Source organism: Podarcis cretensis (assembly GCF_951804945.1).
Source record: "Podarcis cretensis genome assembly, chromosome: 5".
NCBI classification, from domain to species: Eukaryota; Metazoa; Chordata; class Lepidosauria; order Squamata; family Lacertidae; genus Podarcis; species Podarcis cretensis.
The window spans coordinates 24,955,902-24,982,280 of record NC_137174.1 but is presented as its reverse complement, the minus strand read 5'-3'; the positions used below and the strand labels follow the sequence as shown (position 1 = coordinate 24,982,280).

The following is a 26,379-nucleotide window of genomic DNA, read 5'->3' as shown; positions in this document are numbered from 1 at the left end:
CCTGTTTCACCCTAGCAGTCCATGCAGTTGAGAGGCTGCTGATTTGTTGAGGTTGGCGGATAGCACACTCCCTGAGCACAGTTTGCTGGGCTTCTTCAGTTGTCTCGTGCCATTGATGTGTCTACCTACTAGTGCTAAATATCTTTGAAGAGACAATTTCTTGGCTTAAGCATACAAGACTGAACAGCATGACAATAAAAGTAAGGCCAGAAGGAGCCTGGGTTTCACTCTCTTTCTGTCTCTCTTTCTTTCCGGTGTGGTGTTCTGTTCTGTATGCTTAGTGTTAAGGTTTAATCTTATTATAAGTTATTGTAAGTTTAAGTTTAAGTCTACTGCAATTGGATTTCTTATGGACAGTTCCAATCCTGAATGTATTGGATTTGTGACCATTATGCCCATTTGCCTTCAGTATCAGTAAAGCTCTGCTGGATGAAATACAATTGCCTCTGGTCTATTTTTGGGGAATCCCACAATGTGTTTAAGTTTTTACTCTGCTAACTATACGTTCTGCTCTGGATCAATAATGAGCAGAATACATGACACAGCTCCTACCAGGCCCAGCACCACCAGTAGTATCGCCATCAACAAAACTGTGGCCATTTGCTCGTGCTGGCAGCTGGCAGAGACTTGGAGAGATGGCAGTGATCAAAGCTTCAGGTCACATGCTGGAACTCCCTGTCCTCGCTACTTTACTTATGCCATCTGGGCATCTTGAGACAAAGTCATACGAACTCACAGGAAAAGGAGGCCCCATAGCTAAGGAAAAAAACTTGGGATAGAGCCTAGTGTGCAAAAGGTTATCCCATCTACTTACCCTTCTGCTTACATCCATACTACTGGATTTCAGAATGCTCAGCCTCTATATGCAACCATAGCCTGCTGCACATCTGCTTATAAACAACATCTTTAGAGCTATCTAAAGATTTGCCCATAGAGTTTTCTTGGCAGGGATATTGGAGTGGTTTGCCGGTTCCTGCTCCAGGGCAAAGGCTAATAGAGTTCTGCCAAGAGAACAAGCTGGTCATCACAAACATGCTTTTCCAACAACACAAGAGATGACTCTACACATGGACATCACCAGATGGGCAGCATCAAAATCAGATTGATTATATTCTCTGCAGCCAAAGATGGAGAAGCTCTATACAGTCAGCAAAAACAAGACCTGGAGCTGACTGTGGCTCAGATCATCAGCTTCTTATAGCAAAATTCAAGCTTAAACTGAAGAAAGTAGGAAAAACCACTGGGCCAGTAAGATACAATCTAAATCAAATCCCCTATGAATACACAGCGGAAGTAAGGAACAGGTTTAAGGATTTAGATTTGGTGGACTGCCTGAAGAACTATGGATGGAGGATAGCAACATTATACAGGAGGCAGCAACGAAAACCATCCCAATGAAAAGGAAATACAAGAAATACAAGAAATACAAGAAAGCAGGAGGCCCCGTTAGCTAAAGTAGTACCTCAGTTTCAAGTTAAGAACAGACCTCCAGAACGAATTAAGTTCTTAACCCGAGGTACCAATGTATAAGAATCACTAGTAATCCACAAATGTTTATTTTTGTTGCTATTGCATAGAGGAGCTTTCTTCATGAAATGTTTAAGGCTTTCCACTTCACATGGTGATCTTCGTTACCTCAGTGCCTCAGGTCCATTCTCGGGTATTAAGCACCTTGTAGCATAATAATAATAAAGTTGGGGAAACCTAGTGAGAGGCTAATCATCATTCAAGCAGAAAAGCACATGGTGTTGTAAGGTGCAATATTTTAGAATCTGAGGCAAAAGGGAGTTGTGTCTAAATAAATAAATACAACATTTTGCTGATGAGACACTTCAGACTGTTCAGAATCTCAGCCCAAGTATTTCACATGTATTACATCTCCAGACACTGGGGAAAACGCACTATCACATCTAAGCAAATCTAAAATTGGGGGAATGAAGCTTGCTTGCATTCTTAATTTTTAAATATTTAAGTTTTCATTGAATTAAATAGACAAATTCACCTTTCACTGTAGCAACTTATAAGCAAACGTCTCATAACATCAGATGAAGAAATATTTAGCTTTACCATAGAAATGGGAGTTTTATGAGATACTTGAAAGATTTTCTAGTCATTTGGTTAACCTTTGATTATACCTGCAGAAAATAATAATTTTCAGACTGCACAGTGTATTGAGTATGAGAGATATATAGATTTCAAACAGATTAATATACTCTTACTAGGAAACCTTTCTTCCATTTTTCCTTCAGTTTTTCTTTAATCAATTTCTTTCCTGGGCTGGGAGAGGCGCACCTGTAGGCACTGTGTCCTCAACCCCCTCTGGAGCCAGAGTGGATTCACCTGGTGCTTGCTCCTGAGGATCCAGCACAGGTGCAGGCGCTTCAGAATCAAGGCCCTGCCCCAGCTCAGCCGGCCCTGGAGGCGGGGACTCCTGTGCGGGCTGGGATTCCTCCGGTTCAGCCTCTGAATTGGATTCCCAGGCCATCACATTCTTAGACTATTCTTATTATGGTAATAAAATATCCTAAGGATGTATTGGAAGGTGTCCCGAATAAGGTAACAAATATGCCTCCTGATTAGGTATCCTCCATCACACACACACACCCCAAAGACCTGGGAGAAGAATTGCAGTAAGAAAGTACAATGCACACAGGATTGCATGGGACCTTCCATCTCCTAAATGGGAGGAGAAAATAAGAACCAAAAGTATGGTCCAGGTCCAAGTTCTGTGATGCTCCTAGATGGGGTGAAGCAACAGGAGAAGATCTGCTCATTGTAGACTGACTCTTGTATAATCCACTTCCACCCAGCTCTTTGTGATTTTACTGAACTCCTTGGTTGGATAACTGCATTGCTGAGATAGTCTACCTTGCATACAACGTGCTCCTGTTGTGCTGGACAGCTCCTCAGCCTAACATTATGGTCGGAAATTTAGTCAAACCTGCTGTGGTTGTTGGGAATGGGACAATATTTCTTTTCTTCCATAAATAATAAAAACACATTTAATGCCTTGCTGAAAACCATCTCAAACACCATACTTTGTTCCTCCTGTGATTGTAATGGTGTGCAGGGGGTCCACAGATGCATAAATACTATGGAGTTAAGTAACCTGCTAGCTTCCATGTGGCCGACATGATTGTTGAATTACTCCCTTCAGCATATTGCAAATGCACGGAGTCTTTAGAGAGATTACATACTTCCATTATTCAACTTCCCTTTCCTAAAGCTTTTTTTTTAATCAATCAAGATTCAGTAACAGAAGATTTTTGAACAAATTACTTCTTAATTCAGCCCAGACTTATACTCCTGCAGGGATCTGGAAAAATATCAGGATCATTAGCCCTAATAATTCCTGTAATAGCACTTTTCTCTGGGGATGGCCAAAGCAGCATGATAATTTAATACATTACCCTTTAAACTTCACAGTCCTGCAGGGCTATTGCCTTTCCAACATGTGAATGCAAACCTCATGAATATTAGCAGGAGTTATGGATTTTAGAGGTGACTGGTTTGATAGCATGTAATGAAATACGGTTGCTAGAATGAAAAGAAATATAACTCAGCCTCTGATTTAACCACTTTCTTTTCAGCAAATCTGAAAGCCTACTCATAGGTGTATCCTTCAAGATCTGGAAGGAAGCCAATATATAGAGAAAATCGTATTAGTGATACTCAAAGAGCATTGGAAAACTAAGCTGGCTGAACTGATTTTAATACCTTACTCCAGTGGCTTTCAAACTCAGTTCTGGGGAGTCCTGTGGTTGGCTCAGAAGCTTATTGTTTGTCCCTCAATAAGACCACAAATAATGGAGGACAAGCTTTCCTTAAAGGTAACTCAACAACAAATACTTATTTTTCCAAACAACTACAGAAGATTATTGAATATATATTGTGTAATCTCGCTGTATACAAGTTGTACAAGTGACAACAAAGTATTTCAATTTCAGTATTCCAGGGCACACACTAGTTTGCACAGTGCAATAAATACCCCATGTGAGCCAAGAATGCACCCCAGAAAAGACTTCGCAAACCTTTGTTATATGCACAAAGATTCTGTTGAAAGCCTGTATGAGCTCTTTGGCAGGTGCTAAAAAGGAAATGGATTCTTAAGGCAGATCATTTTAAAAACACTGCCTTCCACAAAATATTTGCTATGCTCAAGACAGTTAGTTCTTGCTTATTTCTTATTCAGTCTTTTTTTCACTCACATATAAATACCTAACCATTTGCATTTTTTATTATGAAAATTTAGTCTGCATTCCATGTTCACACCAGGCAGCCAATCATAAATTAAATAAAGTGTTAAATACAAAGTGTAAAGCAGTGATGAACTACCATAATACTTCAATGTCACATTGGCTAAGGAACAAAAACTGAAAGAAGAGCAATTAAGATCACATTCCCTCGGTGTACAAATGTGGCATTACCTGAGCTCTGGCACTTGTGTTTTTGATTTCCAAGTTACTAATAATCTATTTCATTTTAGAAGACAATGTGTGAAAATTAATAAATGACAATATTATCCCACAAGATAATAACGGTAATCAGATTTGCTGCCCAACAGTTACACCTGAATTGTAATTAGTTTCATCTCCAACAACTCTAAAGATTAAAAAAAGGATGGCAACAAATACTTACTGCTGTAGATTAATAAGGAAGAACTGACATTGAGCTGCCATAATAAAATTAGTGGTGTGGTGTGGATGACTACCAGTTAATTAAATATATATTGTGGTGGTGGAGTAATGCTACATGGCTCAGCTCACAGGGCACCCAGATCACACCTATAAGGCTCTGGTTTCTCTTCAGATTGTAAAAATATTTCGCCTTTTACTACTAGGCTCAACACAAAGGTTGATTCCAAACGCAACCTAGATTAGGGTGAGGAACCTTTCTCAGTCCTTCTGAGGATCCTTCTTGGGACCACATGGCAGTGGTGGATGGGGACAGAGACAAATAGAGGATGGAGCAACAGATAGGACACTGTCCATTGCAAAGTAGGCTACATTCTAGCCTTGTGAAATTCGGGGATTGCTACACACACCACCCCCCTCTTCATCCTTCATTTAGGACAGGGGTTGGCAAAACTTTTTAGCCGTGGGCCAGTCCACTGTCCCTCAGACCTTGTGGTGGGCTGGAGAAGCAGCACTGGGAGGTGGAGCTGGAAGAAGGGGGGGGCAAGTAGTCCTCCTCCCCAGCCCCAGCCCCAGCCACTGTGCTTACCTTCCCAGGGGCTGCTGCCGCCACCGCCACCACTGCCACTGCTGCTGCTTCTCGTGGGTAGGCAGTGTGAGCTTGTCCGGTCCACTCTCTGGCCCACAGGAGCACCAGGGCAGCAGCGGCAACAACAGCGGAGGGAAGATGAGCAGTGTGAAAGGGCTGGCTCCGGGGAGGGGCTGCTTAAAATGGCGCTCAGCCAGCTCAGCCCAACCCCCTTCTTTCTCTAGGCAGGGAGGGGAGAAGCCAGGAGGAGGTAGGGAGGAGGCCCCGCCACAGTGTGTGTGAGGGAGTGGGGGGGGGGTGGAACAGTGCAGGGAGGGAAATGGTGCAGCCCAAATAAACAGAATCCCCATGCCGATCCATGGACAATCCGCAGGCCAGACCCTGAAGGCAATTGGGCCTGATCCGACTTGCAGGCCTCAGTTTGCTGACCCCTGATTTAGGAAATCAAGTGATATCATCCCTGTTCAACAACAGCTTCCAGTCATGCTGAAGAGGACACGGAGCACTGCCAGTAAATGATTTTCCAAATGAGAGTTCACACAACCAATATAGAAAGGCATGAGGGCCACATTTGGCCCCTGGTTTGTGTTTCCCCACCTCTGTTTAGATTATCAGGTGTAACACATTTCAGATAACTAATATTTCTGAGGCATATTCACATGAAACTCTTTTCTGATCTCTATCCCTTGAAGTTCACACTTCAAGCCATCTCTCTTAATTCCTTATACCCCTTTTCTCCAAATCACAATTAACAGTTCCCATGTCCTCCATCCAAGTTTTCATGGAATAACTAATGCTCCTCAAAAGACAGTATCAATTCATCTACCAGTGCAGTGCTCTTCAAGTACATACTCACCAGCTTAACTAAGACAACATGAAATCTAACTCCTTGTCAACTTCAGAACAGAAATACTACAGTTAAATACTTGTTTTAGCTTTGCAGACCTCATCACTCAATTCAGATGAAATATTAAAAAGGGATGCTGAGTCATTTAGGCCTTACCCAACACAATATACACCTCTGACTAACAGCATATTACACAGAGCTTTTAGTACAGACCGGAAGAGACCCAACACAAACTCCATGACACAAGTGTGGAAATTGTATTTCTCAGATATGCTAGTGTCACCTCATATCTCTCACACCTCTGCAAATGAGTGCTTTTCAGAAAAGTTCCCAAGACTGCAAACTAGTATTGTTATTTTTTTTACTAGTATTACAACTAGAAACTGGTTCAAGAAAGAATGTACTAACCTCGTTGATAAAAGTTTGTGCTCCCCTTGGACTCAGAAGTAAGATCGCTCTTCGTAACGTATCTCGATAGCGATTCAACTCCTCTGTTTTCATAGTAGTGAAAAGGCTGGCAAAAACCCTGCTGATGTTTCTGTCTACTTTTTGTAAAGATACATCAAGTCCTAGCTTTGAAGCTTGGTCCAGAAATCCTTGTAGACCACGGATATCTGCCAAAGAGAAACACAAATTATGTTCTTGGTGTTTTAAAGCTAGGAGCAAGGAGAAAAAGCAATGACAAAGGCCAACATGCAAAGAGATGCCTTGCAGGGGCTAGTGGCAGCCCAGTGGAATTTTATTTGAATAAATTACTTGTATGCCATATCAAAACCTACCCTTGAAAGTCTCCATATACAAAGACAACCCAAGGCATTATGGTGCTCAAGGTACAAAACCCACAAATATGCCTTTACCCAGTGCTATTTTTCTAGAAAAAGAGGTGCCAGAACCCATCATGAATGCCTCCCTTGTTCTCCTATAATGGAAATGGCGCCCACCTGAGAGGTGCCAGAACTGAGTTCCAGCTGAAGAACGCCCTGCCTTTGCCTTTTCTGATAGTAGTGCCAGACCTGATGCCATTGGGCATGGAGGAATGTCTGGGTTCCCAGAACTACAGCTTGTTAGCTCTATGTATTCTAGCCATCATGTTTTGAGTTAACAATTGGCTTTCCCCGCTCCCCCGCAAAAGGTAGACAGCGTTGTCTTCAGCTGTGTGCTATCAGTGTGCTTTGCCAAGTTAATTTCATCTCACTGAACGTTTCCTGTGAACAGAGCGGTGCCCTTTACTTACATTTCCTGGAGATATGTTAAATGCAGCAAATGCATGATATCATGGAACTATTTCCATGCAACCCACAGTGACTTCCATCAAGGTCAGTCTGCAAGCTGCCTGTGAGAACCAAACCTGAGACTCTGACAAAGCCTGATTTCACAGTCTTATGTTTGTTTGTTTGTTTAAATGCTTTAGGATTTGGGAACAGCAGCACAACACAATGGTACCCTACCGTTAATGCCAATGCTGATGGTTTGAATTTGAAAGTGCCTTGATCAAAGCAGTGTGCAGGACTACATGCAAACATCTTCATCTGTATCCAGCTGTGGGTATTTTTGCACAATAGAAATACACTGAGATCATTAGATTCCGCCCCCTTGTATCTATCATTGCTAACTCATACTAAATATGGGTAACTTGATATTTTTGCTCAATAATATGAGAGGTTTAACAAAGTTATAGGAGGAACTTCCTTACCCTGAGAGCCGCTGCACATGTGACCCATGCCATAGAGATACAACTGTGAATGCCATTTCCATCCTCACCCTCCCTCCCTAACATTAAATATTCCTCATTACAGCACCAACTGCCTTCAATAGGACATTTGTATACCGTTGTGCAATGACACTTATTTGTTTAGAACAGGTCAGGGGTCAGCAAACTTTTTCAGCAGGGGGCTGGTCCACTGTTTCTCAGACCATGTGGGGGGGCGGACTATATTTTGAAAAAAAGAACGAATTCCTATGCCCCACAAATAACCCAGAGATGCATTTTAAATAAAAGTACACATTCTACTCATGTGAAAACGCCAGGCAGGTCCCACAAATAACTCAGAGATGCATTTTAAATAAAAGGACACATTCTACTCATGTAAAAACTCGCTGATTCCGGACCATCCGTGGGCTGGATTTAGAAGGCGATTAGGGATGTCAAACAGGTTGATCGCAATCTACTAGTAGATCCCCATGAGGTTTTGGTAGATCGCGGTCGATCTCTGGCTCCCATTCCTTAGCATCACTAAAACTGACTCCGGCCATGCCCCCTCACCCCGCCCTCCTTTGTTGTTGAAGGGAAGACGGAGCTTTCTCTGTGCTGCTGTTTTCATCCATAGCGATCTTCTTGTGAGTGACTTTACCCCTTTGTCCCTTGCCTTTAACCTCCACCCCAAAACAGAAGTCCCCCCCCAAAAAAGCTTTTTTTAACCCTTAAAAAAATGGGGCTTTTCTCCTCCCTAAAAAATGTTCAACAACTTTGAGCTGACCCAGTTTTTATTCTAGATCACTGCCAGTTTTTAATTCTAAAAGTAGATCGCAGTCTCTTGAGAGTTGGCCACCCCTGGAATAGATCATAGTGTGCCCTGAAGTTCCTCCATATTTAAAGCAGCCATACAAGGTAAATTACAGTACCAATATTCCCTTGGGGGGGGGCAATAACAGAGGCTAAGGGGTGGTGATTAGTAAAAGACCACTGAGTAAGTCAAGAATCCACCCTTGAGCCAAGGAACTTAGTGTAAATGTGTGAATGTGCTTCCTTCTATTTTAGCATCACAAAACTTCTGTTAAGCTGAGAGATGTTTAGATGTGGGTCTCTACAGGCCAAATCCTGACATGTAAGTGTCAGGAACTTTAGATTTTTAAATCTAATTGTTTAGAAACAGCAAAAAGAGAGATATTATTATATAGTATATGTGGTGTGCGTGTGTGATTATATTCATAATTATCAGGGCTTGGATTCATACTTTGTAAAGTATAACTAAGTCTGTATTCAACCTACTGCTGGCCATACACATTCAAATAATAATCACAATGATAAGGATGCAATTTACTCGATAAAATATTTTATTGATGCCGTCATCCTGGTGTTTGCCTTTTGTGAATTCAGATTCTCTGATCCCTTGCTATCTTTATTCTTTTATGGCTCTATATGACGTACAGTGACAAAGTAGTAGTTGTTGTTTTTAATACTGTCTGGTTCTTCATATTAATACAGAGCTTGACAAATAGACAATCCTCCTTTTGGGTTGACTAACGTTACGTTTTACCAGCATCTAAAGCTGTTTTGGAAAAAGGAACATTATTTGCAGTGGATGATGAATGAGGATGCTATTGCTTTAGGATGAATTATATTCTCCACAAGCTCACTGAGCAACCAGATAGGAAAGCAAAAGTATTCAGAAAGTTTGAATGAAAAATTGGAACCGTGGTATATGTGTAGTGGGAAAGAAGGTGTTTTGTCTTGAATAGTGACTAGATGTTGCATATCATGTATGGCAGGCAAGCACTGAAAATATTTTTAATTAAAAAACACACACATTCCTGCTCCAATCCCAGCTACAAGTTGGAAGTCACTGCCAATAATTTCTATGGGCTTTGGATTCAAAGGTCTCACTTAGAATCAGATTCCAATGGGTTTCCACAGTTCTCCTTTAAGCATACTACCAAAAAGACTTTTAGGTCGATAGAATAGTGTATCTGAGAAAATATGGCAGGTACAATGCAGAGCACCTTCACCCATTGTGGGACTCATTTCAAGATGTGCCAGGCCACATACTGTCAAGAATGAATGGCAGGTTTGTCTCTCACCATAGTTTGCTCCCAAGTTCAAAACTTTACTTCTCTGCAGAACTGGCAAACAGTCACTTATATGGGAGAATGTAGAGAGCTGTACCTGAGGACAGGATTAGGCGAGGGACTCAAACTTGCTTCCTCCCTCTAGTGTCTCCTGCCGTTAAGAATCACACTCACTCTGGTCTACATATCTACTTGATAGATATACATAACCGCATCCTTGCTTAGGGATGCTTAAGTAATTCTATTTCTGTGAATTTCAAAGCTTACTGACCTGATCAGCATCTCCCAGACAAATGTGCAGATCAAAATGTATTAATCCTTTGGATTTTGCACTTCTCCAAATTGGCGACCCAGGCTCAGTGCAAAATAAGAAAGAATAAAAGGCACACCCAAATGCATACTCTGAGATAAAAGGCATGCACAGATATATAATCTGTGATAAATTTCATAAGAAGTTATGTATTTCAACACAAAGGACTTGAACACATATTTCCATGTGGCAAATTAATGTGGAAACAGGAGAAGATTTCTAAATGAACACTTGTAACACTGATGCAAATCAGAAACAGAATGATCTGCCCATCTCTATCCTCTGTTTTGTTTTGTGGTCACACTAGAATTTCTTGGGATATTTTGGAAAGGAAACAAAATGTTGGGAGCTGGTTGCATGATTTTGATTTCAATAACCATTCTCCAGTGCTCACATTGGACAAAGGCATGTGTTCCTTCCTTCTAGGAGGAGGAGGAGCTAGGAACATTAAGGACCAGACATTTAAAAGGTGTTGTTTGCAGACATATGTGGTCAAGCCACATGTGGTGAAGTCAAAGTTTGGCTACAGACACAGGATCACTCATCCCTCCCTGCATAACTGATCATACTAATCACGAACCACTTTTGCAAAGGAATGATTTAATGGTGGTACTAAATTTCCTACTGAAACCATTCTTCACATTAGGTGTGGTGTGGGAAGTCCAGTTATTTCAGAGTCTCCTGTGACAATAAGTCAATTGATGTTGGAAAGGAGAGAGGCAGGCATATAATCTCCAGAGCTACTTATACTCCTGCCATCAAAGTAAATGGAAAGGGGAGTGTGTATTTGGGTGCTAAGATGTGGGAAGAATGACTTTGGATGCAGGTGAGAGGGCTGATGAGATAAGCGGGAGTGGGACAGCACTCTTTTAAATCTATGGATTCACTAAATAGCTCCCCCCCTTTACCCCATTTGGGAAAGAGGGAGAAATGATGAGTAGCCAATATAGGGAGAACCTCAATGGTCAGTTTTTGCCATTATGTCTCCTTTGTACATGTTTGTATTGTACCCAACACCAGTATTTTTACAATGGGAGCCCATCCTTTCACTTGTTGTTTTCTAATCTTCTTTCTCCCATCTTCCTTTTTCATTAAATTATTTTGTTTCAACTCCTACCATCTTCCAAAGAACTCTCATTTATGGCTGTTTCATTTAATGCATGTGCTTTTCAGTTGACAAATTAACACTGCATGTACAATGAAATGTCTGCCTTGGCACTAAATACCATAGGTTGGTTGTGTGTGTGTGTGAAATCTGTTTATATTGCTACTTTTCTGGGTCTCACTTGTGAAAAGACATTTCCCACATACTTCGTCCTTGGTGGAATCATCAGCACGGATCAATCTTTCTCAGTACACATTAGATTTCCTTGTTCCACCACTTCACTGCTTCTGTATTTACCTTTACCTATTATCTCATAACACTTTATCTTATTGGCATTTATAGTTAGTCAAAGTGGACAACACCAATTTTCCAAGCTAGCGAAGAGTATCATTATGCCTGCCGGTTATATGCTGTGATTTGCCTAAGCTAAGGGGCTTAACTTTAGATCACTGTGCCTTCCAACTCATATAACACACCTATAGATTAAGGACATGGTTTTTTTAAAAAAACAAAAAAGCTTTGGTAATTGTATTGCTACCAGACAAAGGCAAAGTTTGACTACAAAAAAAAAGTTGCTTCATTTCCCAGAGATTAACATGAGTCTTTCATTAATGGGAGTCTTGGAAAATTCTAGTCAGAAATACCACAGCTTGTGACTTTGATAATTTTTTTGTTCTGTGAAGAGGTTCAAACAGTTACTGAAAACAATAAACATCCCTAATCCATATTCTTCATTTAATTCCATCAAAAATTAAATTTGCTTAAGAACAGATCTGCTATTGCCTTTTACCATTCACCTACAACTTGCTACACTGATTTAATGTCTTAATTTACAGCTTTTGAGTTTCCTGTTTAACTGGTTGTGTTAACATGGAACACTAAACCATGGAGAATTCCTTGAGGCTAAGCAAAGCCTTGGTCTCATTCACTCCCTTCTCCTCCCACGACAAGTTTCAGTTTCATTTTAAAGCATCTCAGTTTAGTGTTATGTATGAAGGAACAGCTCAGTTTTTAAACAAGTTAAACAACACCATGGGTTATGGGCTGACTTGTTTAACTAACCACTGCTGCCTAGAGGCTGATACAGTCCAATAATACCCATAGGTGGAATCTATACATAAAATATACATATAAAAAATGTTCTGAAAATGCTTTTTCTTTAAACCTTTTTTCAAAAAACATTGAATTTCCCATAAGGCTCACAATCGCCATTTGGTGTCACATTATATATTGCACTTTAAACACACTTAAAATGTTTTATTTGCAGCTGTATAGCTGACTAGCCCTCCACTAATTGTGTCACTGGCCATATTGCCTTGACCAAAGGAAAAGGTTTTACCACTGTGAAGGAAATTGACTGCTATAAAAAGTAAAAATCCTGTTCTGTGTTTGGGGATTATGAAGCTAGTTTGTGGCTTGACTCATGGCTTTGCCTACCTGGGGGGGGGGGATAACTTGGAAGGTGTCACAAATTAATTAGGTGAGGATAAACTATGTACAGTATACCCAGGACAGAGAAAATTGTTGCCTTTGAGGCTTTTGGAATGTGTGCAGATTGGAATGTAAATCAAAGGTAAGCCCAGCCTATAATTAGTCAGGGACTTCTTTTGACATTTGGCATTCAGACCAGGACAATCTCACACATCATTCTGCTTAAGTCAGAGGTTTTCAACCTTTTTGAGTCCACGGCTCCCTTGACCAACTGCATTCTTTCTGTGGCACCCCCATGGGGCTCAGGAGCCCAGTTATAGCACCCCTTGCCTGCAGAGCTGGCAGCCTCTCACCCTTTTTTGAACACCCTCAGCCTCCTCTCCTTGGGAGTCCTCTGGGCAGCCGCTGCTGCCACCCCTGGTCTCTGAGCCACCCCCCACCCCAAAGAGAGGTATTTCCTCACACTGCCCCACAGGGGCCTGTGACTTGTCTGTCCATTCCCAGCAGCAAGGGCTGACAGTCTGGCTAGCTGGGCTCCCTCACCCACTTGCTTGCTTACCCCAAGGCCACCTCAGTTCCTAGCAACCAGCACCCCCTGACCAGCCCCAGAGGCTCCATTCGCCTGCAGAGCTTGTAGCCAGGGCTGCTGCAACAAACAGCTGTGCAAGTCTTTGGGAGGCAGAGACACAGGAGGGCATCAGAGGAAGGAGAGAAGGAAGGAAAGAGGCCTGACAGAGGCCAGTGCTGCCCACAGCACCCCAACTAGACCCAAGCTCCCTTTTCTGTCGGCAGGAAACCGGAAGTCGTAGCCTCTCTTACGTTTAAACCTTTTTCACAAGAACAACCTTGCTTATTCTTTCAGTGACATTCACTTTATAATAATAATAATAATAATAATAATAATAATAATTTATTATTTGTACCCCGCCCATCTGGCTGGGCCTCCCCAGCCACTCTGGGCGGCTTCCATAAAAACCAAAAATACACTAAAATATCACAGATTAAAAACTTCCCTGAACTTTGCCTACAAAACCATGGTGCTTTCCATTTACATACCCTCCTCACACACATCAAAGTGCCAAGTTCCATGCTAGCTTGTGTGGTTCTCGAGAAGATACCAGGAGTTTCAGGCTGTTTAATGAACAGCAGCCTGAGAGGAAAGAAAACCTTTCACCTAGAAGCAGCAATAAGGTAACATGAAGCATGGGCAGCAGAACCGGACACTCTGTTTGGCTGGCACCCCAGCTTCCCCTCACAGACCATAACAATCACAGATTACATTTCTTTATTTTGAATGCCAGACCTTCCAAGTGTCCCTGTTTTCCAGGGACAGCCTGGATTTGCAGATGCAGTCCCAGTTTCTGATTTGATCCCAGAATGTCCCACTTTTCCTTTGGGCACCCCTATTTTCATCTCAGAAAAGTTGGAGGGTATGAAATGCTCCTCTTGGGGCAGTTATACTCAAGCCTCTCTTCCACTACAGTTTGGGGCGCTTTGTGTGGGGTTTTTTTCCTGCTTTGATACCTGCCTGTATGTCTCTACTTCTCTTCTTGGCCTTGTGTTTTTTAATCATACTTACTCTAAGCAATCTTAAACTCGGAAGAGTTTAAGTTTGCTTAAAGAAAGTAAGGTTTTTTTAAAAGTCTACCCAAAGAGCTGCTTTTTGCACACATTATTGATTTGTTTACACTTTCCTGGGTTTCTCTTCTTCCATTCCCAACACCTTCCAATAATGGCCTCTGCTATGTTTTGCGCCATTTTTTACAGGCTGTATGTGAAAGCTTTAAAAGACATTAACACTATCATCACACATTAACAGGCTTCAACATACCCTACGTGTCATTCTGAATCTCAGTACAGACCATGAAACAGGCTATTGGTGCTGCACGTCTAGACTGACGCTACATGGATTATATTAATTGCAAGCCTTCTGGGCTCGCTGAAGGGACCAAGGAAGAAGAAGAAGAAGAGTTTGGATTTGATATCCCGCCTTTCACTCCCTTTAAGGAGTCTCAAAGCGGCTAACATTCTCCTTTCCCTTCCTCCCCCACAACAAACACTCTGTGAGGTGAGTGGGGCTGAGAGACTTCAAAGAAGTGTGACTGGCCCAAGGTCACCCAGCAGCTGCATGTGGAGGAGCGGAGACGCGAACCCGGTTCCCCAGATTAGCAGACTACCACTCTTAACCACTACACCACACTGGGAGGGAACACAACCCTCCCACAACCCACCACCATCCTCAAAATAGACAAACAGTATTTCAATGGGTGTACCTTTGATTACAGTACCTTGTGATTTGTATAGTACAGGAGAACCTATATACCGTTATGTAGTAACTTTGGCCCTGAAGATGTTACTGGGCTACAACTCCTATTCTTCCTTACCATTGGACATGCTGGCTAGGGTTGGCGAAAGTTGGAGTCCAACAAAATCTGGAGGACCAAATACCACTTGCCCCTGGTGTATTATATCCCCTTTATTATGACTAACTAAAAAGTCCAAACAATTACAAAATGGAGCGTTGCTGTAATTCATAATGGCCAGCAAAATCTGTTCATTTTACTTCTAATTTCTTTTCATTTCTGCTTAACTTTCAGCCTGATGAAGAATTTTGAGGAAACCAAAAGTTTGGTCAGTTCCTTGTAATTTGTTGGTGCTGAACTTTATAATAAAGGTATTGAATTGCTACTCTAACTTTTGGATTTATTTGTTTGTTTGTTTGTTTTTGTAGTAGGCCAATATGGCTCCCTGCAATTTTTTATTTCCATCCTGTGAGAAAGTTATGATCACTTTTAACCATAGGATCTAATGTATATGTAATGGTTGTAAGGGGTTACTTGTGCGTAAGTTGCCTTCAGTTTTGGTTAGGTTGCCTGGGCCAACCGTGCCTTGGCTGACAGCCCACACTCTGTGGCTGGTCAGTCACTTGCAGAATCCGTCAGTGGGCATTTCTTGAACCTCTTCCAACATAAGAGCTGTTTGACACCAAGTCTCCTCGTACTTTCCCTGCATGGGACTCGTCTGCACAAGTAAGGGGAAGGCAGAGGCATGTCCGCGCTCTCCCCACTGGTCTCGGGTGAAGGGTCTTGGAGACCTCTCTCCGAATCCTCCATCTCCCTCCCTTCTCTACCGGTGTTACGCTGAATTCCTTCCCCCCTGCTGGTCCCCTCTCCTGCATCGCTTTGGAGCCTTGCCTCCTCCTCTCGCTCCGATGTCAGTTCCCTGACAGTATATTACAGATTATCTAGTTTAACCCTCTTCTCAATGCTGGTTTCACAAGAAAGGATGCAACTACAGCATCCCTGAGAGAACAGTAAAGCCTTTCTCCTTGATTTGGGCATTCACTGGGTAAGATTCAGCAGGTGATAAAGGAGTAGCATTTATTTGAGAATTTAGTTTTTAAGTCCTTTAAAACTGTGGTTCCACACCTACAAGGGCCCAAGAGAAATTCTATTATGTAAGTGAATAAACACATATCCCCAATGTCAAAAGAAAGAAGACCTCATCTTTTCACTTTGTTGAATCCCTGCTGCCGCCCACCCTAGTACCTTGTTTCTTGAGGTTGAAATTTTTCACTTTCTTGTCTTAGAGGGCAAATGAAACACAAATACTTAAACAGAAGAAATAAGGACAATGCCTTGGCTCCTCCTCCTAAACACTTCACCACATGCCTTCTTCAGCCCAGATGCTGTAATCAGCATGCAAATAAGATAACTTCAGATGACCAGAAAGGTTCTCAGGAAGCCATAGACAGGTAAATGTCATTTTGTTCAGGGAAATGTCCTTTTGTTCAGGGTAATATCATTTGTATGAGTGGAAATGAGCATTTTCTTCATAAGCTCCTCCTCCCCACGAAACAAGGAAACTGCAAGTAGGTAACAGCCCAGTTTTGCCATTCTCAATATAGCCACTTTTCTTGTTTCTGTATCAACATCTGAATTTTCGCTTCTGAATGAAGACTATTCTCTTCAAGTCAGTCCCGAAAATCAGTCAGCTACACTTCCACAAATAACAGCTCACATGGCTGGTCTACCCACATAAACAGTGTAACATCAACACAGCCTATTCACTCAAAATCTTTCCTTTCCTTCTGTGAAGTGGAAAATCTCAACTTGCAATTTTCCAGTTCAGGGGAGAGGAGCCACAATCTCATGCGAGTTCATTGCTCTGACATTACACTACTCACATGAGTTTTATTTTGGTCTGGGGCGGGGGCGGTGGAAGTTTCTTTTGACAATAAGTCTCATTCTCAGACTTGAGGAGCAGTTCTGCAACCAAATGCATGAACAGGTGGGGCTAATTATTGGCCTGTGATGAGAGATGCCCTGGTCATCTTTTTGGAGACCATTTCAGTATTTTTAGCACATACAACTTACTCTCGTTGAATTTAAAGTAAGTCTGGAAGCAAAATTTGTTCCAGAAATGGAAATGAGGGACGTGACTAAGAAGAGTCTGCTAGCATGGTCTTCTGAAAACCACCAGGCAGAAAATGCTGTGAATGTCTTCCACTTCAGAGCCAAGGCAGAAAGAGGCATTTAATAATAATAATAATAATAATAATAATAATAATAATAATAATAATTATTTATTATTTATACCCCGCCCATCTGGCGGCTTCCAAAAGAATATTAAAATAAATCCTAAATAAAATATTTAGAAAAAACCTCTGTGTCTATGTACCACACATAGCTTCTATGAGCTTGTTAGTATTGCCTTGTCCAAAGCCCAAATGGACAGCTTAACAGAATCAATTTTAATACAGTATTTGAAGCAAATGCATCGATAATTATCTTCACAAAACAATGGTCCTTGAGAATCAAAGGAATTCCTATACTTCTCAAAGCAACCCAGACAGGGCAGAGGCATAGACCCAACATGGACGTTTTCACTACAAAAGCTATTTTTTTCACAGGAGCAATGGAACTAAGATCACAGAAAAAAGGGTGTACAAATTAAGCTTCAAGCTCTATCATCTCATACTGTGTGCTCACAAAATTCAATCACATATGCAAACTGCTTTTGCCAAGTTATATTTTTGTATATTTCCTGATGTTCTTTCTTCTATGTGGGGGCAGCAAGAGCTTGCTTCTCTCGATTGACCCTTGGAGACTATTATCCCATTAATTGCTTTACAAAATCAAACTTTCTGACTGGTGCTACAGCCTTTCAAGTGCAGTGCCAAAGCTTTTCATATGGCAACTTGCTTGGAACATTTCCATTTAAAACCGCTTTTAAATGGAAATGTATATTGCAAACTTGGTGGGGGGATGCTTTGGCTCACAGGGAAAAAATTCTAAATTATCCTTTCGACTGTCAGTCATTTCCTGAGAATTAAAGCAACTCCAGTAATAAAAGAACAGCACTATATTCCACAGTCACTCAAAAGTACTTTCAAGGTAGGCCAAATAAATCAGCCAAGGGCACCATCAAGCCAAATTTAAACTTCCAATGATTTAAATGGAAGAGAAAAAATCAACCAAACCTAAAAATGCTTAATTCTGCACCCCAGCTTTTTAAAAGCAATGCTGAGGCATGGTTTCCTAAATTTCAGAAAACCAATGTATACTTTTTATGTAAGTTATTTATGTTTAACCCCTTCATGGATCACTGCCTTGCCGTGGTGAAGGGGCTTGAATAACTCAGAGAAGCTATGAACTATGCCGAGCAGGGCACCCAAGATGAACAGGTCATAGTGGAGAGTTTTGACCAAACGTGATCCACCTGGAGGAGGAACCGGCAAGCCACTGCAGTATCCCTGCAAAGAAAAGGAAGGCTGATCGCCGAAGAATTGATGCTTTTGAATTATGGTGCTGGAGGAGACTCTTGAGAGTCCCATGGACTGCAAGAAGATCAAACGTATCCATTCTGAAGGAAATCAGCCCTGAGTGCTCACTGGAAGGACAGATTCTGAAGCTGAGGCTCCAATAGTTTGAGAAGAGAAGACTCCCTGGAAAAGACCCTGATGTTGGGAAAGATGGAGGGCACAAGGAGAAGGGGATGACAGAGGACGAGATGGTTGGACAGTGTTCTCGAAGCTACCAGCATGAGTTTGACCAAACTGCGGGAGGCAGTGGAAGACAGAAGTGCCTGGCGTGCTCTGGTCCATGGGGTCACGAAGAGTCGGACACGACTCAACGACTAAACAACAACAACAACATCTATGTTTAAAAGAGAAAGGACTACATGTTCTCGCAAGTGGCTATGCCCTATGTCTCTCCATAAAGAATAGTTCTGGGCATGTCTGTCAGCTGGTAAAAGGCAAGGCAGGAAGACCAGCACTGAACAGTTAGTCACGCAGAGATGCACAGGGCAACCTCTTGTCTAGCTGAAGACTTTGGGATCACAGGATATTATGTTACATTATTCTTCATGGTGCTGAGACCCGTGGTCCATATAATTCAGCATCACCTATGCTGTCTGGAAGGATGGAGGGCACTGTGGCAAGAAGCTGCACCCCAGCCTCCATGCTTTCCTTTAAAAGTCTCACAAGCCATTCAGGGACTTGAAACAAACTCATGCAGAATGGGGTCAAGCCCACCCCTTTAATGACCCATACACATTTGTGGCAACCACTGAAAACATCTGTAAGAGGCTTAGCTCAAAGACAGGCATAGACAAACTCAGCCCTCCAGAAGTTTTGGGACTACAACTCCCATCATCCCTAGCTAACAGGACCAGTGGTCAGGGATGATGGGAGTTGTAGTCCCAAAACATCTGGAGGGCAGAGTTTGCCTATGCCTGCTCAAAGATGTACGAGTTCCAGATGTGGGTACAAGCTCACTTGTCTATTCACGGGGCCAGAGTGTTTGTCATTTTGACTTTCACTCAAAGCACAAATCCATTAAGTCACTTATGCATCCACTATGCTCCTTAGCTACACACACCATTCCTTAGCTGAGTCCTAAGGTTGCCATATGTCTGCTTATTCTAGAACAAATCCTCTTTTTCATGGGTATGTAAAATGAGAGTTGCCATAGCGATCCATTGTTAAAAGCTGAAGCTGGCAAATGTTTCCTCTTTTTTGCTCTTCAAAAATGGCAACCCCACTTAACTCGGTCAGTAGAGCACAAGGCTTATAATCTAAGGGCCGTGGGTTTGAACCCCACGTTGGGCAAAAGATTCTGCATTGCAGGGGATTGGGTTAAATGAACTTGGAGTTCACTTCCAACTCTCCAATCCTACTTCTGGGTAATATCCAAAACCACTCTTAAGATATTTTGTGGGTTTGTGTTTTGAAACAATGAAAAAGGGCAGTATTAAAAGCCAAGCAAGTTATATTCCTTATCCCGCAAACCATCAAAAGCATAGATTTATATTAAGAAATATTTGAAGACTACTACAGGCAGTTGTTGAATCATCTGTTGTTATCATCCTGAAATAGCTGATACGGTCTGAAAGCAGGGACCTCCCAAAACGCCCAGCAGAAAAGAACAACATCAAAACTACCCTTAAGGCTACAATAACCCTTTCACATTTAGCACAAAAGGGCAACCACAGGTCCCCTGCTGGATTTTAGTATTCTATATTCAAATGCATAAAGGAAACTATTTCAGGAAATTAATTACCATAAAAAAATCAAGCAGACATAGACCAAACTCAATGCAGGAGAGGGATTCCCTGAAGAACTATTTCCATTCAACACACCCATTTAATTTTCCACACTGCCATAATTGCACCATTTCCAAAGTAATAAATCATCCAGTCTGAATATAATAGCTTTTCGTCTCCCCACCTTCTTCCATAGCTGCTACTAATCCATGAAAATATGTTTCAAGGACACTAGATACGTTAAGGGCAATGTCCACCCATTCCTGAGAATTATCAGTTTGGCATCCTTACGCCAGAACCTCAAAAGTCTTGCGCTTTCCTGGAAATGCATGTTGAAAGGAGGTGGGAGGGATCAGTGCCAAGCTTTCCCAGTCTCTTACAGCAACATCATAGGCCTCTTCAATTCAAGAAGTGAATGGTGGAGTACAACTGTTGGCTTCTGCTATCGACTGCCCCTCAAACCAAACCTAGTGGCAGTTCTGATCACCACATCTCAAGAAGGATGCTGTAGAGTCAGAAACAGTGGGCAAGCAAAGTGATCAAGGGTTTGGAGCAACTCTCTGAAATGAAGATGTTACAAGATTTAGGGCTTTCTTAGTTGGGGGAGGAGGAGAGCCATGTGAGGCATGATAGAGGTATATAAAATTATGCATGGTGCCAAGAATGTGGAGGTTCTTCTTCCTCTCTCATAATACTACAGTTTGAGAAAATCCAAGCAATCTATATATTGGAAGTTTCAGCACAGGCAAAAGGAATTACTCCTTGTCATGAACTGGCAGGACGACGGGTAGGAAGGAGAGGATCCCAGCGAGGGGTGTAGCAGGGACTGGGACACACCTGGTCAAGATGAGGATGGGGAAGGAAGTACTCACAGGGTGACAGAGGATGGCGAGAGGATGGGGGTCAATGCACAGGAACCAGAGCAGTAGGACCCATCACTAGAGGGGCTCCTGTCTCCACAAACACAGGGGGCTCTGAGGTGTAGGGGGCAATGGGAGGGGAGCTTTAGGAGGCTGAGGCAGGCAAGGGCCCACAGCCCAGCTCCCTAGCTGGCCAGGTGGGGCTCACTACTTCTGGGTGGAAGTGTGTGATTCCTCAGCTGGAGTAGACTTGGAACAGGTGAGGGTCACATGCCTTGTCAAGCCCAGATGCTGCAATCAGCATGCAAAACGGGAAGCAGAGCTGAGAGTGTGTGCTGCTCAACTTCCCATGTTGTTGACCTTGCCTTGGATGCTCCTAGACCTCTATGGGACTGTGGTTCAGGTTTGACTCTGGACTGCTGAAATTCAGACTTGGCTACTTGGACTGTATTATTTGATGGGGGGGGGGGTTCACCCAAACTGCAGGAACCAGTGGTGCTGAACAGTATCAAAGAAAGATGAACAATACTCAGATAAAATGAATAGAGGTGGGTGAAATTATTACTTAAAACCCATGAATCAAAGCTAGAAAACATTTGGTGGGACCCAAAAATAAACCACCCTTGCAGATGAAAAATGTAATAAATTATAGCACATAAACTACTTGCCTCAACATTTATGAAATGCTTGCTATCTAAAGTTGTGCTTTAACACTGCTCTTGCTTACTGCCACAACCACAAGTATCCTTGAGTAAGAATCCCTGAATTCATAAAAATTGCTCTTCCTCTTCTAATGAGCATTTTTTTTACTACCAGCAAGTTCTATTATGTACTATGCCCTTTATAAAAGTGCATTCAGCAGTTTTAAAGGATGCAAAATCAATTACAACACAAAAGTTATACCCAGGCCACACTGTAATGTTTTCTTTTGAGAAACAGATGGTTAAAGAGGTACCCACACTTAAGCTGCCTATTCTGTTTATGGGCTATTATATTTTGAGAGCTCTGCCTATAACAAACAGAAAATATACTATGGACTGAGTTAATCTGTATTTTCTATCAATACAGCGTGAATAAACTTCAGTTTCAAAAATGTACTTGTGGGAAAGGATGTGTCTGCCTACAACCAGAAAAACTTTTTATTTTTAAAAACAGAACTCCTAGACACAACTTACGTCGCAAAAATATATTGCAGTATGTTGTTTTATTTGTTGTTTGCACCCTGAAAATGGAAAGTGCCACTTAGAAAAAGAAGGGGTTCCAATAACTAAAAAACAGTCCACCTGCAATAGCTCAGTCAATAGAGCATGAAGCTCTTAATCTCAGGGTTGTGAGTTTGAGCCCTGCATTGAGGAAAAGATTCCTGCATTGCACAGGGGTTAGGCTAGATTACCCTCATGGTCCCTTCCAACTCTACAATTCTACGATTCATTTTCCCATTCCAACTTTGATAATTAAAGCAACTCAGATGCTCACAGTTATTCTGTGAGTGATCACTTTAAGATCCTTGATGTATTACTCGTTTTGCCACACTTGTGTGGGACAGCTAGACTGCAGTTTCCAAGATGGCAGCCTTAACTCACAGAAAACTCCTTGTGAGACAAAACTAAAATGCATCATGCATATCAGGAACTGAATGCCACCAACTTTAATTAAAGGTAAAGGTAAAGGCACCCCTGCCCGTACGGGCCAGTCTTGACAGACTCTGGGGTTGTGCGCCCATCTCACTTAAGAGGCCAGGGGCCAGCGCTGTCCGGAGACACTTCCGGGTCACGTGGCCAGCGTGACAAAGCTGCATCTGGCGAGCCAGAGCCGCACACGGAAACGCCGTTTACCTTCCCGCTGGTAAGCGGTCCCTATTTATCTACTTGCACCCAGGGGTGCTTTCGAACTGCTAGGTTGGCAGGCGCTGGGACCGAGCAGCGGGAGTGCACCCCGCCGCAGGGATTCGAACCGCCGACCTTTCGATCGGCAAGTCCTAGGCGCTGAGGCTTTTACCCACAGCGCCACCTGCGTCCCCCAACTTTAATTAACAACCACCAATTGCAACATGTATCAGAAGGGCCTGCAGTCATTGCTGCATCAAGTTATGCTTTCATGGTGACTTAGCTTCTAGACCCTTCTTGTTGGTTAGCAACCCCATCTTGATAACAAGCTTGTGCCAGAATAAGCTCCTGCAGTAGCATTTTGATCATTGATAAAATTCTGCCGGCGAAAGTGTCCAAAGAGATTTAGTCTTTAAGGTAATTTCATCATGTAGACCAAAAACCTGAAATGGTACAGTTGCTGAGCATCAACACTGAACATATATTGTAATGCTGTATCCAGGGGTAGCCTGAGAAGTTATGGCGCCTATGGCTAAACACACCCCTGTTGTCCCCATGATGAGTGAGGCATGAGGCTTGGCAAGAGCTTCTCCTTGAAGAAAACCCCTTGCCGTGCCCCACCCCCCTGTGGGGCAAGGTGGAGGAAGATTCAGCAAGGGCTTCTCAAGGAAAACCCTTGTGTAACCTTGTCCCTCTGCCAGGCTGCAGGGAGTGGGACGTGATATACAGCAAAGGGCTTCGCCTTGAGGAAAAGCCCTTACATGGTCTTGCTGCCAGGAAGGTGAGGGAGAGACTTGAAATTCCAAAGGTGGCACACTGAAGCTCTGGCCAGTAAAAAGGTAAAGGGCCCTTGGATGGTTAAGTCCAGTCAAAGGAAACTATGGTGTTGCAGTGCTCATCTCGCTTTCAGGCCGAGGGAGCTGGTGTTTGCCCACAGACAGCTTTACGGGTCAGCATGACCAAACTGCTTCTGGCGCAACAGAACACCATGACGGAAACCAGAGCAGTGCACGGAAATGCCATTTACCTTCTCGCTGCAGCGGTACCTATTTATCTACTTGCACTGGCGTGCTTTCAAACAGCTAGGTTGGCAGGAGCTGGGACAAAGCAACAGGAGCTCACCCCGTTACAGGGATTCGGACCACCGACCTTCTGATTGGCAAGCCCGAGAGGCTCAGTGGTTCAGACCACAGCACTGCTGCTGTGAGGAATGAGGAGGATGCTGGAGCCTGCTCAGTGCACCTGCACCATCCTGCCCCTTCTCCCCGCGACCCACCTCGTCAATGTCCTGACATGCCAGACAGGCCGCCATAGTGCTGGTGCAACCACACGTGGTCACGACGGGGGCTACGGAGGCAGATCCGGCCTCCAAGATGCATGCCATGCCATCACCACCACTGCAGCAGCAGCAGAAATGGATGCATTCTTTGGAAGCTGCTGCTTCTGTGGATCATGCTGCCCAAAGCAGGCTGCCCTGGCTGTATCCAGTAGGGAATGCTTCCAGTCCTAGGAAGTTTCCATGAGTCCTACTTAAAGTAAGTGGCAATAAGGTTCTAAAACACATATAGGTACATTCAACCCTTGCTGAGTGCTCCTGGAATGACTTAGGAATCGGGTGCCATTTGGGGACCAATTAATTATCCTCACTTGGACACACATTCATGGTGAGGGAGGCTTTTTAAGGCTAAGAAGTCCTTTTGTCTTCAAATTATGTGGCCCCGGAGAAAACTGTTCAGAGAGAGGTTATTTTTAGAATAGTTTCCCAGAATGTAGAAGGAAACTGCAGCATGTAAATAGCAGAGATGTAAACTAATTTGTACGAGACGGACATACAGGTAGAGTTAGCGTCCATTAGCTCAGAGACTGAAAGATTAAAAGAATCAACTAAAAGGTACAGAAAGGACTGTGAGTTCCTTTGAATGGCTATAGCTTGTGAAAGAATTAAACTGATGCTTAACCTCCATGACAAGAGTAAAGACACTGATGGCCAACAAACCAGATGTTGGAGTAAACAAATTGGCTGTTGCACTAAGAATAACTAGTCAGATTACATCTGTCAAATTTAGGCAGGAATTGGCTTGGTTTATAGCAGACTGGATGGCATGCAATAAATTGTTTATAGGCTGTCAAGTTCAGAAGGTGCAAAAGGGAGAGAGAAATCCTGCTCCTTATCAATCCTAACACACACACACCCCAAAAAAGAATCCACCTTATACTGACCACTCTGGACTGCTGCTCAAGTAATGAGAGGAAGAAAGTGGCTGTTTCAAATGACAGTGCTATTATGAATAAAGAAAGGATGGAAAGAAACTGAGAGAGGGAGTGGTGGTTTTAAATAATGACAGAGGTTTCAGCAGAGTGAGTTGTTGTTGTTGTTTAGTCGTTTAGTCCTCTCCGACTCTCGAAGAATTAATGCTTTTGAATTACGGTGCTGGAGGAGACTCTTGAGAGTCCCATGGACTGCAAGAAGATCAAACCTCTCCATTCTTAAGGAAATCAGCCCTGAGTGCTCACTGGAAGGACAGATCCTGAAGCTGAGGCCCCAATACTGGCCACCTCATGAGAAGAGAAGACTCCCTGGAAAAGACCCTGATGTTGGGAAAGATAGAGGGCACAAGGAGAAGGGGACGACAGAGGACGAGATGGTTGGATAGTGTTCTCGAAGCTACCAGTATGAGTTTGACCAAACTGCAGAGTGAGTAGGGGATGACAAACATGGGTGAGAAGTGGAGTTTAAAACAAGGTTTGCTTTTGGGTGTTCTTTGTTGAACCAATCTCTGCTATTTCTCCTTGTTTAAACTGGTTTGTGTGTTTGTTTGTTTGTTTGTTTGTTTGTTTGTTTGATGTTGCTGTTTTATATAAAAAAGCAGCTCATTGGTAGCTCTCCATCCCTGCTTTACTCAAGCCTCTGTTGTTCTTTATACCATCATTTCCCCCTCAGTGTTACTCTACCCACACTTCATTCAAACGTCTGCTATTGTTTTAAACTGCCACTTTCTTCCTTTCAGCATTTCTCCCTTCTCGTTGTCAAACATTTCCCTCTTCCAGTTCTCACCTGCCTCATGTGAGAGAGATAAAGGAAGTGGATCTCTCAAATATCCCATAGTACCTTCACACCATCACACAGTTCACTCCTGGTACCAGGTGCTATCTTCGACATGAAATTCCACATTCGATGTAGCAATTAGAACAGAAATTTTATCACCAAGCACACACTAATAAATGTACACCCTCCATCATCTGACCTTAACCTTCTCTTAACTGTCAGGCTTGCTCCTGAGATTCTAGTCATCATAAAGATACAGTTACATGCATCATCATGGGGTATGTGTGCAAAGGGGGCTGCAGAATAGAAGACATGGAGAAGGCTAGGAAATGGGGGTGTGGAAGGGAGAGTTGGAGAAAAAAAGGGGTGAAGGTGAAAATGGGGCACAGAGGGAGTT

The 26,379-nt window shown here is 42.8% G+C and overlaps 1 protein-coding gene across 6 annotated transcripts in view; it reads right to left on the bottom strand.

Moving 5' to 3' along the window:
* GRID1 (glutamate ionotropic receptor delta type subunit 1) overlaps window positions 1–26,379 on the bottom strand; it is a 721,020-nt gene that overhangs the window by 298,771 nt on the left and 395,870 nt on the right. For all 6 annotated transcript variants that reach the window (XM_079975593.1, XM_079975595.1, XM_079975594.1 and 3 more), the window contains exon 4: window positions 6,479–6,684. In XM_079975593.1, the coding sequence (XP_079831719.1) occupies window positions 6,479–6,684 (206 nt within the window). The remainder of the gene's footprint in view (window positions 1–6,478; window positions 6,685–26,379) is intronic.